This window comes from Salmo salar, unplaced genomic scaffold, assembly GCF_965601325.2.
Source record: "Salmo salar unplaced genomic scaffold, fSalSal1 ptg000360l, whole genome shotgun sequence".
In the NCBI taxonomy this organism is placed as follows: domain Eukaryota; kingdom Metazoa; phylum Chordata; class Actinopteri; order Salmoniformes; family Salmonidae; genus Salmo; species Salmo salar.
The window spans coordinates 6767-23560 of record NW_027675360.1 but is presented as its reverse complement, the minus strand read 5'-3'; the positions used below and the strand labels follow the sequence as shown (position 1 = coordinate 23560).

Below are 16794 nucleotides of genomic sequence, written 5' to 3'. Positions count from 1 at the left end.
AGAAAACATATGACTTCTTTAAATAGGGGGACTAGATGCATAAAGTGCTTTCATTTTTCTAAATGGTGAATCAGATATGTATGAAAATATCCTCAAATAAAAGGTGACATTATATACTGTCACCTCATATGAAACATTTGATCTGAAATCCAAAATGTTGGAGTATAGAGCCACATTTAAAATGTTATCTTCACTGTCAAAATAGATATGGTGTGGACTGTATACTCAATACAATCTAAATCTGATACCTCACTGTCTGTCTTTTGACTGATACTGCTTTTAAACTGGTCTGGTCAGTCTACTCAAATATTTGTACTATACATGTTTCTATCTGCAGGCAAAACTTTGATAATTTGTAATTTATAATATGATACATTAATTTCTGAGTAGATATGGCAGGTTTCAGGACACTGATGTATCTGAATATGTTGAAGAAATATACTGCCACTATTTTCACCACCAAAGAATAGCAGTGTGGTTTTAATATGATTTGACTCTTTGCAGGCTGTCAGGCTGTCTAGTCACAGAGGAAGGCTGTGCTTCTCTGGTCTCAGCTCTGAGGTCAAACCCAACACATTATTTGTAAACGGGTAACAGCGTAAACAGAGAAAGCTAAGCGTGTCATTTTAATACAAAATGTCTGTCATTGTATTTCTTCTGTGTTGGCAGACTCACTGGCTGTAAACTCACAGACACATCCTGTAAAGTGTTGGCCTCAGTTCTCAGTTCAAACCCCTCACACCTGAGAGAGCTGGACCTGAGTAACAATGACCTGAAGGATTCAGGAGTGGAGCTGCTCTCTGCTGGACTGGAGGATCCACACTGCAGACTGGAGACTTTGAGGTTAGTATTCCTGTAGTTGGTCAACAAGTGTTTCGTTGTACCCTCTGTTATTGGTAATGGTGAGAGGTTAGCATGTTTTGTTGTAGCCTCTGTTATTGGTAATGGTGAGAGGTTAGCTTGTTTTGTTGTAGCCTCTGTTATTGGTAATGGTGAGAGGTTAGCATGTGTTGTTGTAGCCTCTGTTATTGCTAATGGTGAGAGGTTAGCATGTTTTGTTGTAGCCTCTGTTATTGGTAATGGTGAGAGGTTAGCATGTTTTGTTGTATCCTCTGTTATTGGTAATGGTGAGAGGTTAGCATGTTTTGTTGTAGCCTCTGTTATTGGTAATGGTGAGAGGTTAGCATGTTTTGTTGTAGCCTCTATTGGTAATGGTGAGAGGTTAGCATGTTTTGTTGAATCCTCTGTTATTGGTAATGGTGAGAGGTTAGCATGTTTTGTTGTAGCCTCTGTTATTGGTAATGGTGAGAGGTTAGCATGTTTTGTTGTATCCTCTGTTATTGGTAATGGTGAGAGGTTAGCATGTTTTGTTGTAGCCTCTGTTATTGGTAATGGTGAGAGGTTAGCATGTTTTGTTGTAGTCTCTGTATTGGTAATGGTGAGAGGTTAGCATGTTTTGTTGTAGCCTATGTTATTGGTAATGGTGAGAGGTTAGCATGTTTAGTTGTAGCCTCTGTTATTGGTAATGGTGAGAGGTTAGCATGTTTTGTTGTATCCTCTGTTATTGGTAATGGTGAGAGGTTAGCATGTTTTGTTGTAGCCTCTGTTATTGGTAATGGTGAGAGGTTAGCATGTTTTGTTGTATCCTCTGTTATTGGTAATGGTGAGAGGTTAGCATGTTTTGTTGTAGCCTCTGTTATTGGTAATGGTGAGAGGTTAGCATGTGTTGTTGTAGCCTCTGTTATTGGTAATGGTGAGAGGTTAGCATGTTTTGTTGTAGCCTCTGTTATTGGTAATGGTGAGAGGTTAGCATGTTTTGTTGTATCCTCTGTTATTGGTAATGGTGAGAGGTTAGCATGTTTTGTTGTAGCCTCTGTTATTGGTAATGGTGAGAGGTTAGCATGTTTTGTTGTAGCCTCTGTTATTGGTAATGGTGAGAGGTTAGCATGATGTAGTCGTTGCAGTCAAAGAATATGGGACCAAACACTAAACTTTTGACTAATTTAATACACTATGAGTGAATTGGTCAGGAAACATATGACTTCTTTAACCTCTCTAGGCCAGGTGGCACCAAATCGTCCCACCTACGTAACAGCCAGTGTAATCCTGTGGCGCGTTATTCAAAAACCTCAAAAATGCAAAAACTTCAATTTCTCAAACATATGACTATTTTACACCATTTTAAAGACAAGACTCTCGTTAATCTAACCACACTGTCCGATTTCAAAAAGGCTTTACAACGAAAGCAAAACATTAGATTATGTCAGCAGAGTACCCAGCCAGAAATAATCAGACACCCATTTTTCAAGCTAGCATATAATGTCACATAAACCCAAACCACAGCTAAATGCAGCACTAACCTTTGATGATCTTCATCAGATGACAAACCTAGGACATTATGTTATACAATACATGCATGTTTTGTTCAATCAAGTTCATATTTATATCAAAAAACAGCTTTTTACATTAGCATGTGACTAGCATGTGACTAGCATTCCCACCGAACACTGCCGGTGAATTTACTAAATTACTCACGATAAACGTTCACAAAAAGCACAACAATTATTTTAAGAATTATAGATACACAACTCCTCTATGCACTCGATATGTCCAATTTTAAAATAGCTTTTCGGTGAAAGCACATTTTGCAATATTCTCAGTAGATAGCCCGGCATCACAGGGCTAGCTATTTAGACACCCAGCAAGTTTAGCACTCACCAAAGACAGATTTACTATAAGAAAAATGTTATTACCTTTGCTGTCTTCGTCAGAATGCACTCCCAGGACTTCTACTTCAATAACAAATGTTGGTTTGGTTCAAAATAATCCATAGTTATATCCAAACAGCGGCGTTTTGTTCGTGCGTTCAAGACACTATCCGAAAGGGTAAAGAAGGGTGACGAGCATGGCGCAATTCGTGACAAAAAAATTCTAAATATTCCATTACCGTACTTCGAAGCATGTCAACCGCTGTTTAAAATCAATTTTTTATGCCATTTTTCTCATAAGAAAGCGATAATATTCCGACCGGGAATCTGCGTTTAGATAAAAAGAAGAAAGAAAATAAAGCATGGGGTCGACTCGGGCACGCGCCTAAGCCCATTGTCCTCTGATCGGCCATTTGCCAAAAGCGATAATGTGTTTCAGCCAGAGGCTGCATCGATATCGTTCAGCTTTTTCCCAGGCTCTGAGAGCGTATGGGAGCCGTAGGAAGTGTCACGTTAGAGCAAAGATCCTCAGTCTTCAATAAAAAGAGCCAAGATGAAACACAACTTGTCAGACAGGCCACTTCCTGCATGGAATCTTCTCAGGTTTTGGCCTGCCATTTGAGTTCTGTTATACACAGACACCATTCAAACAGTTTTAGAAACTTTAGGGTGTTTTCTATCCAAAGCCAATAATTATATGCATATTCTAGTTACTGGGCAGGAGTAGTAACCAGATTAAATCGGGTACGTTTTTATCCGGCCGTGTCAATACTGCCCCATAGCCCTAACAGGTATAGGGGGACTAGATAGATAAAGTGCTTTTATTTTTCTAAATGGTGAAACAGATATGTATGAAAATATCCTCATATAAAAGGTGACATTATATACTGTCACCTCATATGAAACATTTGATCTGAAATCCAAAATGTTGGAGTTTAGAGCCACATTTAACCTCTATGGGCAAGCGTCCCACCCCTGGTACACCCTATCAACAACAGGTGAAATATCAAGAGCGCCAAATTTGAAAACAATTAAATGTCATAATTCAAATTTCTCAAACATACAACTATCTTACACCCTTTGAAAGATAAACATCTCCTTAATCTAACCACGTTGTCCGATTTCAAAAAGGCTTTACGGCGAAAGCATAAAGTTAAATTATGTTAGGAGAGTACATTGAAAATAGCTGTGTGTAATGTTTTGTCACTTCAAAGACAGGCGTCACCAAAAGCAGAAAACCAGCTAAAATTATGCACTAACGTTTGACAATCTCCATCAGATGACACTCCTAGGACATTATGTTAGACAATACATGCATTTTTTGTTCTATCATGTTCATATTTATATCCAAAAACAGCGTTTTACTATGGCGTTGATGTTGAGGAAATCTTTTCCCTCCAATAACCGCCAGTCAATCAGCACAACAAATTAAATAATTACTATTCGAAAACATTGGTAAAATATTATATTGTCATTCAAAGAATTATAGATTTACATCTCTTGAACGCAACCGGATTGCCAGATTTAAAAATAACCTTACTGGGAAATCACACTTTGCAATAATCTGAGCACTGCGCCCAGAAAAATACGCTTTGCGATACAGACTAACCGCCATGTTGGAGAGATCTAAAATCGAAAATACTATGTAAATAATCCATTACCTTTGATTCTCTTCATCAGATGTCACTTCCAGGAATCCCAGGTCCATAACAAATGTAGTTTTGTTCGAACAAGCTCATTATTTATATCCAAAAAGCTCCGTGTCGTTAGCACATGAACTAAGCCCGCTGGACTTGTCTTCATGAAAGACGTGAAAAAAAATATTTACGTTCGTTCAAACATGTCAAACGTTGTATAGCATAAATCATTAGTGCCTTTTTCAACCAGAACATGAATAAAATTGAAGGCGGACGAATGCATTCTCTTTTAAAACGTATTGGAACGAGGGTACCCAACATGAACTCGCGCGCCAGAGTCTAATCGGCCATCACCGTTCCAAGGCTCTTGTTCGGTCAGATCTCACAGTAAAAGACTCAAAACACTTTGTAAAGGCTGGTGACATCTAGTGGAAGCAATAGGAAGTGCCAAAAGATTAATAAGCCCCTGTGTGTTTCAATGGCATAGGCTTAAAGGTAATTCAACACATCAGGTATCCACTTCCTGTCAGAATTTGTCTCAGGGTTTTGACTGCCATATGAGTTCTGTTATACTTACAGACACCATTCAAACAGTTTATAAAAATTCAGAGTGTTTTCTATCCAAACCTGAACAATAATATGCATATTCTAGCTTCTGAGTTGGTGTAGGAGGCAGTTAAAAATGGGCACATATTTTTTTCAAAATTCTCAATACTGGCCCCTATCCCCAATTAAAATGTCATACACAAGAGGTCCAAAAAGGCAACAGTACAGGCAGGGAAACGGCAAAAGGCATCATTAGTGAGGCAGGCAAAAACTATCATTCACAGGAGGATTATATACTGTCACCTCATATGAAACATTTGATCTGAAATCCAAAATGTTGGAGTTTAGAGCCACATTTCAAATGTTATCTTCACTGTCAAAATAGCTATGGTGTGGACTGTATACTCAATACAATCTAAATCTGATACCTCACTGTCTGTCTTTTGACTGATACTGCTTTTAAACTGGTCTGGTCAGTCTACTCAAATGTTTGTACTATACATGTTTCTATCTGCAGGCAAAACGTTGATCATTTGTAATTTATAATATGATACATTAATTTCTGAGTAGATATGGCAGGTTTCAGGACACTGATGAATCTGAATATGTTGAAGAAATATACTGCCACTATTTTCACCACCAAAGAATATCAGTGTGGTTTTAATATGATTTGACTCTTTGCAGGCTGTCAGGCTGTCTAGTCACAGAGGAAGGCTGTGCTTCTCTGGTCTCAGCTCTGAGGTCAAACCCCTCACACCTGAGAGAGCTGGACCTGAGCTACAATCACCCAGGAGACTCAGGAGTCAGACTGCTCTCTGCTGGACTGGAGGATCCACACTGCAGACTGGAGAAACTCAAGTATGTGGAGGGTTTATGTCAATGTTCATATCAGACATGTTTGACTTTTCAGGCTAGTTAATACAAACATTCTGACCACCACTTGGACAAAGCTATATGCTGTGTGTGTGTGTGTGTGTGTGTGTGTGTGTGTGTGTGTGTGTGTGTGTGTGTGTGTGTGTGTGTGTGTGTGTGTGTGTGTGTGTGTGTGTGTGTGTGTGTGTGTGTGTGTGTGTGTGTGTGTGTGTGTGTGTGTGTGTGTGTGTGAGAGTTCAGGTGTATCCCTCAATGACTGTCTGTTTTTCTGCTTACCGCTACAGTGTGGAACATGGTGGAGAGAACAGAATGAAACCTGGACTTAGAAAATGTGAGTGTTGACTGCTGTGAAGAAGATAACTAAGAATAAGTCTTAATTCAAGTTAAGTCAAAGACCACCATCATTACTGACTTGGTCATATTAAATATCAGCTGTAGTTCTACAGAAGCAGAAATCAGGGACACCAACGTTTACAAAGAGTTGATGTGTGTGTGTGTGTGTGTGTGTGTGTGTGTGTGTGTGTGTGTGTGTGTGTGTAATTAATGTGAATAAGTGTGTTTTATATTACCATACAGTATAACATATGATCATTCAACAAGTCTCAAGTTACCTTAACTTCTCCTTTTGATACCTAGAAACATCTACATTAAATGAATTAGTGAAAAGTGAGTTAACATTCTAATGTGAATGATGATGATTTCTAATATTGTGTCTGGTTTCATCCATCAGATGTCTGTGATCTCACACTGGACCTAAACACAGTAAACAGACTCCTCTCTCTGTCTGAGGAGAACAGAAAGGTGACATGTAGGACAGAGGAGCAGCCGTATCCTGATCACCCAGAGAGATTTGACTACTGTAGACAGGTGCTGTGTAGAGAGGGTCTGACTGGGCGCTGTTACTGGGAGGTAGAGTGGAGTGGGATAATGGGGGCTGATATAGGAGTGACATATAAAGGAATCAACAGGAGAGGAGGGGGTGAGGACTGTAGGATTGGATACAATGACAAGTCCTGGTGTCTGTTCTGCTCTGACATCAGATACATTGCCAGATATAATAATAACTCCACTACCATAGACGTCCCCTCCTCCAGCTGGTATAATAATAACTCCACTACCATAGACGTCCCCTCCTCCAGCTCCCACAGAGTAGGAGTGTATCTGGACTGGTCAGCCGGCACTCTGTCCTTCTATAGAGCCTCCTCTGACACACTGACCCACCTGATCACATTCACCTCCACATTCACTGAGCCCCTCTATCCAGGGTTTAGGGTTTATGGTGACTCCTCAGTGTCCCTGTAAATAATAACCTGACACACACACACACACACTGGACAAGCACACACACACACACACACACACACACACACACACACACACACACACACACACACAGGACACACACATGAACACAGTCACACTGGACACACATACACACTGACACACACACACTGGACTCACACACAATGGACTCACACACACACTGAAACACACACACACACTGGACACACACACATTCACACACTGGACACACACACACACACTGGACATACACACACACACACTGGACACACACACACACACACACACACACACACTGACACACACTGGACACACACACATTCACACACTGGACACATACACGCACACTGGACACACACACACACTGGACCTTCATTTCTGATTGTGAACAAACAGACACCTCATTCCAGCACTAAGTGGTCCCACAAAGGACACACAAACACACAAACTGGACTGATACACACACACTCACACACTGGACACACTCACACACTGTACACACACACACTGACACACACACACACACACACTTACACATGCACACACACACACACACAGTGGACACACACACCGGACACACACTCTGACACACACACACACACACACAGTGTGATTTTATGATATATTTTACTGTTTGTGTTTGTACCACAGGAGGTTGGTGGGACCTTATTTAGGGAGGACAGGCTTGTAATGGCTGGAGTGGAATAAGTGGAATGGTATCAAACACGTGGTTTCCATGTGTTCCATTTCATTCACTCTGTTCCAGACATTATTATGAGCCGTCCTCCCCTCAGCAGCCTCCACTGGTATGTACTGTCCTGTATGTGAGAGAGATCCAACAAGGAATTACAATGTATGTATTACTTTTAATACCTGCAAATGACAAATAAACTACTGGAACTCCTTATGAATGTCTGCAGCCGACAAGAGGTGAAAATATTACCGGAATATTCTGCAAAATGTTGATGAAGACGTCACTCAATCCACCCAAAACAACATGCAGTCTTTCCACAAGACTCCCATGAAGTTATAGTGTGACGTTATGAGTCGACGTTAAAGTAACATTCTCACAACATACTGCACTTGTTTTATCCTGTTTTAGATGTATCCTCTGTTTAAACATTTAAACTCTTAAAATAACACTGTTAAAATACCAATGTGATCATTTCTTGTCTTTTATGTTGGAAAAACAAATTGTACAATTATATGTGGACATACGCTCCATAGTTGTACAAGTATACATGGTTATATTGTACTTTTCATAATAAAACATACTTGAAACAAGAAAAAGCATGTTAATTGTGAAAACAATTTCGGTATTGTTACGTTCCCCAGTTTCTGTGTTGTAGTTTGTATATTTGTGAGTGTTTCAGGTAATGGCTTCCTGAAGTTCTCCAAGCAGCTGATTGGTCGGCCCCATTGCTGATTGGAGAGCTGACCCCGCCCCCTCGTCAGGACGTAGCTGTCTCAATTAACAACCCCAATATAAGCCAGTGTGCTGTTGTTCAGGGGAAGAGAGGGACACAGAGATTTTTGCTGAGAGAGAGAGGAGGTTGATGGCAGAGGGTTATATATATATATATATATGTATGTTGGTTGTTTCTCAGGAATTGGGTATGTACTTAGTTAGTTGTTGCTGAGTAAGCTTATTGTTATGTTCTGTGTTTAGTGCTCAGAGAGTTTTCTTTAATGTCCTGGGTTAGTGTTTTCTCAGGTTTTGTTGTGAAGTAGTTTGTACATTTGTGTTATTCTGTTTCCTTTGTTCCCAGGGGGGAAGGGGAAGGCACCTAGGGAGTGTTTAGGCAAGAGGCCCGCGGGCATACATATACCCGTAGTATTTACTATCTATGCACACTAGGAAAGACCTGGGCATACATAACCCATACTATTTACTGTCTATGCACACTAGGAAAGACCTGGGCGGACCATCCCCTGTATTTTGGTTAGTTCACCAGGTGGTGCTAGTTAGGTAAGTAGTGGGTAGGCAGGTAAGGTAGGAGAGGGGGCTTTGATATTTACTTTCTTTGCTTTGGTTCTGTCCAGCCCCTTTTCCCCAACCTTACCACGTGAAGGAATAAATTCCCTGTTAACGGTATTCTCTGCCTTTTTGTCATCCTTACTCACACCTACAGTCCATATCTCTTTCACAACACGGAGAGTTAAGTTGTAGCAGGGTGTTGCGTTCCCTCTTTCTAGAGGCGTGCGTAACATAATCTTTATGGTGTTATATTCAATCGTGCTTAGGTAGCTAGCTACATTTTTCTATCAGCTCTGTAAAACAATGCTAATTGCGTCAGAGAAGTATTATCTTGTGTTGTATTTTGAAGCTACATGGCATTATGACTCCCTAGTGGCGCAGCGGTCAAAGGCACTGCACATCAGTGCTAGAGACGTCACTACAGACTCCCTGGTTCAAATCCAGGCTGTATCACAACTGGCTGTGATTGGGAGTCCCATAGGGCAGCGCACAATTGGCCCAGCGTTGTCCGAGTTTGGCCGGTGTAGGCCATCATAGGTAAATAATAATTTGTTGTTAAATAAAATAAAACATATGACCATGGTTTGTTTGTGGTCTATTCAGCATGGCTCTGTTCTGCCCTGCCTTGCCCCCTTGTGGAGCTCAAAAGTTACTTTCTTACTGTTAGAACTCAAATCTGGGATTTTGTCAATGCAATAAACTATTTTTATGTTATTTGTAATATTGTTTTATTGCTATATCCTTATATTGTATTCTAATGAATAATTCCTCTTTATTCTGTACTTTCAGAAACCACAAACAGTATTTGCCAATATCATAACTGGAACTGGACATCTTTCCAGCTGAAGATTGAGGACAGCTTTTGTATGCTAACGTTCTCTCCTTAACAGTTTTACTGGATGGAAACACAGCAAGAAAACACATAGGCCAATATGTAATAGTCGTCTATTTTATTGAAGTATTGGTAGTTGGTTCAACAACAACTTGTTTTACTAGAGGACAAAAAAAATGGAATATGCATAACCCATATTTAATATTCATGCAGTGACTGAACAACAACTGCATTTCCACCCCCACCTCTAAAGGCATAGTATCATGGCAGGTCACCTGTCAAGTCACCTGTCAGGTCAGTCAGTCACTTATTGCTGCAGATGTGCTCAATAATGCTTGAGCTAGGGCTGGGCGATATGGACCAAAAGTCATATCCCGATATATTTAGGCTGAATATCGATATAAGATATATATCCTGATATTTTTTCTGCAAAGTGAGAGCAAATGTTCAGTCAAAGTCAAAGCCAGATATGACATGTCTCAAGTAGTTTTATTGAAAGCGGCTATTTCAGTGAACAGTTGAAAAATCAAATGAATAAATAATAAACAGGGCTCTTCACCTGGTTCAGATTAAATGCTCAGCTGTTCAAATAACAACAACATGTAAACATAAACACTGTAGAACAACAGGACGACCTTTTTTAAATCAAAGCTCCATAAGGTGCACATTTAAATAAATACAAATATCTTAAACAAAAATAGCCTATAAAATAAAATAGGCCTATCTTTTTCTGAAATAAATATTATATATATTTATGAGAAAAGTCAACTTTTTTTTTAGTTTGACAACTTTAAATGGCTTATTAAAATCAAATTACAGATTTCTTCTCCTTTCTAACAAATCCACAGATGCAAATAACAAACATTATAAAATATGACAAACCCTAGTAAGGGCAGCAATTATATATAAATAAAGAACAAAATAAAGTGCTCAGTTTGACTAAATGTTTTTTAAACATCAGCCGGAGATTACCATTTGCTTTTTGTTAACTCAATTTCTTATCTGAACAGCCTCAACCAGTTGCACAAGAAACAGACTATCAACTCAATAAACATTTTCCCCCTCTTTTTTTACTTTGATAAACAGTAATGCTGTCTTGAGGTAGACATTAGAAGACAAGCGTGTCCTCCTTCGTTTAAAGATTTTGTGCGAGAAACACCAGCCTGTCAACGGCATCCGGCTTCAGAGATGCTCTGTGGCAGGTCACGATATTGCCACTGCAGCTGAAAACCCTTTCGGAGGGTGAACTGGTAGCTGGTAGCAAGAGATACTTTTTTTGCCAGGTGGCTCAGAGCTGGAAAGACAACTTCATGATCCTTCCACCACTTGAGGGGATCAGTGTCACTCTCCACACTTGCTGACTGCAAGTAACTTGACAGTTCATTTTCAATAGCCTCCCTCTTGGTTGGTGGCGCAGTGGTGGTGGCTGTGCGCTGCTTGAAGAAGCTTGCCAGTGTCTTAGCTTTTGGTGCCACTGCTGCTTCTCCATCTGCAGGCTCAGTTGGCACACGTAGGTAAGGCGGTTGACAGCTGCTCTGATCAGCCAGTAGCGTCTCCACCTCCAAGACAGCTCTGTGCTTCAATGCATCAACTTTTTCACTTGGGATATAGGTGGCCCTGAAGCGTGGATCCACAAATGAAGCCATCTCCAATAGGTCAGTAGTGGCTGGGTCAGAATACTTGCGGTTGAGGTACTCAACAATGCTGGTCTTGATCGATTTGCAAAGCTCGCTATCACATGCCAGGAGACTGTCGTTAAAAAGGTGCAGCACAGGTTTTACATATGATAGAGTGACGTACTCCTCACCTGACAAAGCATCGGTAAAGTCCTGGAGAGGTTTCAGGACCTTTTGGACTGCTTCTAGGACCTCTAAGTCCTGCCAGGTAGGGACAAGGTGCCTGGTCTTTTTGTCATTAGACAGGACTTTGGCCAGTGCTCCTTCCTGCTCCAGGACTCTCTCTATCATCTGCTGCCTTGATCCCCAGCGTGTGGCAGACTCGGTTATGAGTTGGTGACTTGGCAGACCCAGCTGAATCTGGACTTCAGCAAGATGTCTCCTTTTCTTCCAGCTGTACCAAAAACAGCTTACAATTCTCTTGCACAGAGAAATGGCCCGGGTGACGCGCTTGTCATTCATGCCATGTCCTGTCAGAATCATAAAAAAACTATTAAACAAATGTGCTTATGCGAGAAAATTTGACTCTGTTTTCACTTTAACATACTCATACAACTAAGTGCTTTCCAAAATCAAGCTTTAGAAATATTCTACATTAATATTTTCTTGTTTCATAGTTTATTTTTTTAATCAACGCCAGTCCTAATCATAAATATCAAATATTATATTCATTTATTTTGTGAATTTGAATCCTGTAAGTGATTTTTTATGTATTATTATTTGTGTATAATTTATAAATGATGACTATACTGTATGTACATTTACTGATGTTTCGTTCTTGTTGTTGTTCTTAGTATTTATGCTTAGTATTTAATGCTACTTCATATTTCTACTCCACTAAAAACTCCACAATGTTTAGGCCTACCTACGTGTCAACATTAGTTTCTAGTTACTTTGCAGTTGGCTCTTCAATCCAGAGAAAAAACTATAGTCTATCATAATAACTAAATATGTTACCTTGATGATATCAACAGGCTAACCAGCATTTTAAAGTCATAATTACCTCACCTTTACCAGCTGTAACATTAAAGTGGTAAACACATCAATGCATCACTAATTCTTATCCAATAACCTAATAAATATGGTTCTGAAATCTACCATCCTGTATTGTAAGTGATTTTACTTTTAGCACTTTATGTTTTGTGTTTTATTAATCCATTTTTTGGCCAAGACAGCAGCATAAAACAAAACAAGTTGCAGACAGACACAAAGGAAAAATAATGAAAAACTAATATTTTAATATGTGTTTTTATTTAAAGTAAAATATGTGAATAGTCCTTAAATAAAACACTGCACTCCCCAATAGCCAAGTGTAGTCTGACCGAAGCACTGCATCCTCATCGTTCAGCTCCACCGCTCTGACCACGTCGCTCCCGTTGGCGGTTGTTATAGCAACCGGATGCTTTTCTTGGAGTTTCCCAGCTTGCGTCCTGCGAGGCCTCAGCTATATGCTCACCGGTGTGATCCTGGGGGGAAATAACTTGTTTTGGAGACACGACGCTGTTTTCATCTCCCCCAGTCGTTGAATGAAGTGAACATGTCACGCTTCATGTAAAGGCTCACATTGTCCTGCTCGACCACATATCGCTGGTCAACGCCAAAATGGGTCCCGTTAGCGAGCCGGTCAGCAAGGCTCTGCCTGACTTCAGTGGACATTTGTGGCAGTGCTTCTCGTGTAAAGTAGTTGGGAAGCTCATATCTCGGGTCCATAGTTTTCAGTAGCTTTTTGAATCCGACTTGTTCCACAGTTGCAACAGGGACCATATCTTTAGCAATGTGATAGGACACCGCTGTAGTTATATTACACCACTTGCCAATTTTCTTTTCATAAAGGCTCACTGCAGGAAAATGAAGTTTGCAGTGAGCTTTGTTTCGGGGCTTTTTCGGGTTGTCGACGGCTTGCGGCTGGGGCTTCTGCAGCGCGCAGTTTCACACACTCTTCGTATTGCAGTTTGTGCCACTGTTTTAGGTGGTGAAAAAGATTTGTAGTGCTTCCACCCCTGGCTGTAACTTTTTTTTTATGGCACTGCCTACATATAACGTGATTTTGTTGCTCATCTGATACTTTGAATCCGAACCATCTCCAAATTACTGAGCCAATGCTTTTTCTTTTACTAACCAATTCCTCGTCAAAACGCTCCGCAGACGCTGTTGCTTCCTCCATGTTTGTTGAAGTGTCTGTTCCTGCCCCTCCGCCCTCTGTGCATGAAAGAGGAGGCGCGGGGAGCAGCGCAGAGAGCTCCGGGTCTGCAGCTTGCTTGGAGCAAGGATCAAAGCGCAAATTTCAACTATATCGATATATGCGAAATGGTCTAATTTCATATCACATTTAAAATATATATCGATATATTTTTTTATATCAATATATCGCCCAGCCCTAGTCAGGCTGATAAGAACAATTCTTATTTTGTATAACGGGTCACTTAGGATGGCAGTAGCATTGTTGACGAAATGCAGGCATCGCAGCAGAATTAGGAAGCGGTCTTGGGAAAAGAGGGTGGCAAAGAAGGGAGTTGCAAACATAGGATCTGTGCTCCAGTATTCTCTTAGGGAGTTCTTCTTTACTATCCCCATGAGGAGGACTGTCACCAGGAAGGTATACATTTCACTCATTGTGGTTGTCACCCATTTAGCGAGTTTCCCCCTCACTCCTGGCTCTCTCTTCTCCTGTAGCTCCAAGGCATAGCGATTGGTCTCCTGTACTATGGTTTCCCACCAGCTCCTCTGTCAGAAACAACTTGAAGCACTCTGCCTCAGATGGAAATGGACTCCAGACTGGGACTCATCAAAACAAACAGCAGGGCCAGGAGGGGTGAAATGACTGGTGGCCTTCCAGCTACCACAGAACTCCTGTACTTCATCCACTGTCGGTCTGCCTCCATCACCACCAGCATCTTCAAAGGGACCTGGTACTTGGTCAGTGGACAAGGGAACCTCAGATTCAGGGTTCTCAATGGCTACAAGGTTGGGGGGGGGGGGGGGGGGCAGCTCCTCACTGTCAGAATCTGATTCCTGACTTTCAGACTCAGACTCATTGTCAGAATTGTAAAAAAAATCTCCAGAATTTCCACATTTGTGAGTTGTCTCCTTTTGAAAGACATTGCTAATGCTACAGCTTAGCTCACTAGCTACATACATAAACAACAACACTGAATGGCTCAGAGTGAGAGGGGACGTGATTGACTGCCGGCATGCGTCACTTGTATCAATAAATCACCATCAGAAAATGTTTTGTGAGGTAATTATTTGTGTATTTACTGTTTTATTCACATGTTTTCAGTTCTGGGTGACAAATCATGCATTCCGATTCTTGCATAGATTGTAATGGGCACATATTATGTGTGTAAAATACTTATTTGAAGGTTATAGTGATTATGATGAGCTAAGCTAATTCCAGCTATGTGTATGGAGCCATGTTTGTTGACATACAATGCATTCTGGGTTTCACGTAATCATCCGTTTGACCAAAGATGTTATAACAAAATGAGGTGAGTAAGAGTTCACTCATTTTTTGAGGACTTCCGGAAATGAATGGTGAGATGTGAACGACGGTAGATGACACACCCCTTCAACACTATAAACAGACCGAACTCATCTTGTCTTTTATTATCTTCGGTTTCTGTGAGGGGGAAAAAATGCATGGCTGCTCGCTGAAACTAATCGTCGGATTACTGTCGATTTCTAGAAAGTGTTTTACCTAATTATTTCGATCAATGGTGAGCTCACCCCGTGATGTGATTAATTATACATAGTAATTGCAATTAGCTAATTCATATTGTAGTTTACGTCAGCCGAGAGTTAGAAAATATGACTGCTTGTGTTGGGTCAATCTATCCTCAGTTAGCGATAGGACAAATGTAGCCTACATTTTTTCCTGTTAGGATGATTGTGTTGTGATATATATATATATATATTTGCATCCAAAAATAAACTGCTCACATTCTGGAGATAAACTTTGTAAGGACTGTGTGTGTTTTGTGTAAATAGTTTCTGAAAAAAGTGTGTCCAGCTCAAACGCTGATTGTTGCGTCATTGGAAACTGTCCGTTCTAAAGAGAGTTCTAAACGAGTGTTCTAAATGAGTGTTCTAAATGAGTGTTAGGCTATATAGTGCACTGTGTTTGACCAAGGTCCACAGGTAATTGTAGTGCACAATTTAGTGTTCTAATCACACGGCGCTTCAGGGACCACTGTAGAACGATCACACCCCGTGTGACAGGCAGACAGGTTAGGGTTAGGAGGTGTTACTGTACAGACAGACAGACAGGTTAGGGTTAGGAGGTGTTACTGTACAGACAGACAGACAGACAGACAGGTTAGAGTTAGGAGGTGTTACTAGACAGACAGGTTAGGAGGTGTTACTATACAGACAGACAGACAGACAGACGGGTTAGGAGGTGTTACTAGACAGACAGACAGGTTAGGGTTAGGAGGTGTTACTGAAAAGACAGACAGACAGACAGGTTAGGAGGTGTTACTATACAGACAGACAGACAGGTTAGGGTTAGGAGGTGTTACTGTACAGACAGACAGACAGACAGACAGGTTAGGGTTAGGAGGTGTTACTAGACAGACAGACAGACAGACAGGTTAGGGTTAGGAGGTGTTACTATACAGACAGACAGACAGACAGACAGACAGGTTAGGGTTAGGAGGTGTTACTGAAAAGACAGACAGACAGACAGGTTAGGAGGTGTTACTGAACAGACAGACAGACAGACAGACAGACAGACAGACAGACAGACAGACAGACAGACAGGCAGACAGGCAGACAGACAGGTTAGAGTTAGGAGGTGTTACTATACAGACAGACAGACAGGTTAGGAGGTGTTACTGAACAGACAGACAGACAGACAGACAGACAGACAGGTTAGGAGGTGTTACTGAACAGACAGACAGGCAGACAGACAGGTTAGAGTTAGGAGGTGTTACTATACAGACAGACAGGTTAGGAGGTGTTACTGAACAGACAGACAGACAGACAGACAGACAGACAGGTTAGGAGGTGTTACTGAACAGACAGACAGACAGACAGACAGACAGACAGACAGGCAGACAGGCAGACAGACAGGTTAGAGTTAGGAGGTGTTACTATACAGACAGACAGACAGGTTAGGAGGTGTTACTGAACAGACAGACAGACAGACAGACAGACAGGTTAGGAGGTGTTACTGAACAGACAGACAGACAGACAGACAGACAGAGAGACAGACAGAGAGACAGGTTAGAGTTAGGAGGAAAAA

The 16794-nt window shown here is 40.9% G+C and overlaps 1 protein-coding gene across 1 annotated transcript; it reads left to right on the top strand.

Annotated features, from left to right (window-relative positions):
• The first annotated feature begins 5871 nt into the window (after nt 1-5871).
• LOC145875833 (stonustoxin subunit beta-like) lies at nt 5872-9161 on the top strand. The gene is made up of 2 exons (XM_082971637.1): nt 5872-6095; nt 6495-9161. The coding sequence occupies exons 1-2, from the start codon at nt 6017-6019 to the stop codon at nt 7064-7066; spliced, it is 651 nt and encodes a 216-aa protein (XP_082827763.1). The 5' UTR covers nt 5872-6016; the 3' UTR covers nt 7067-9161.
• Nucleotides 9162-16794: the final 7633 nt, after the last annotated feature.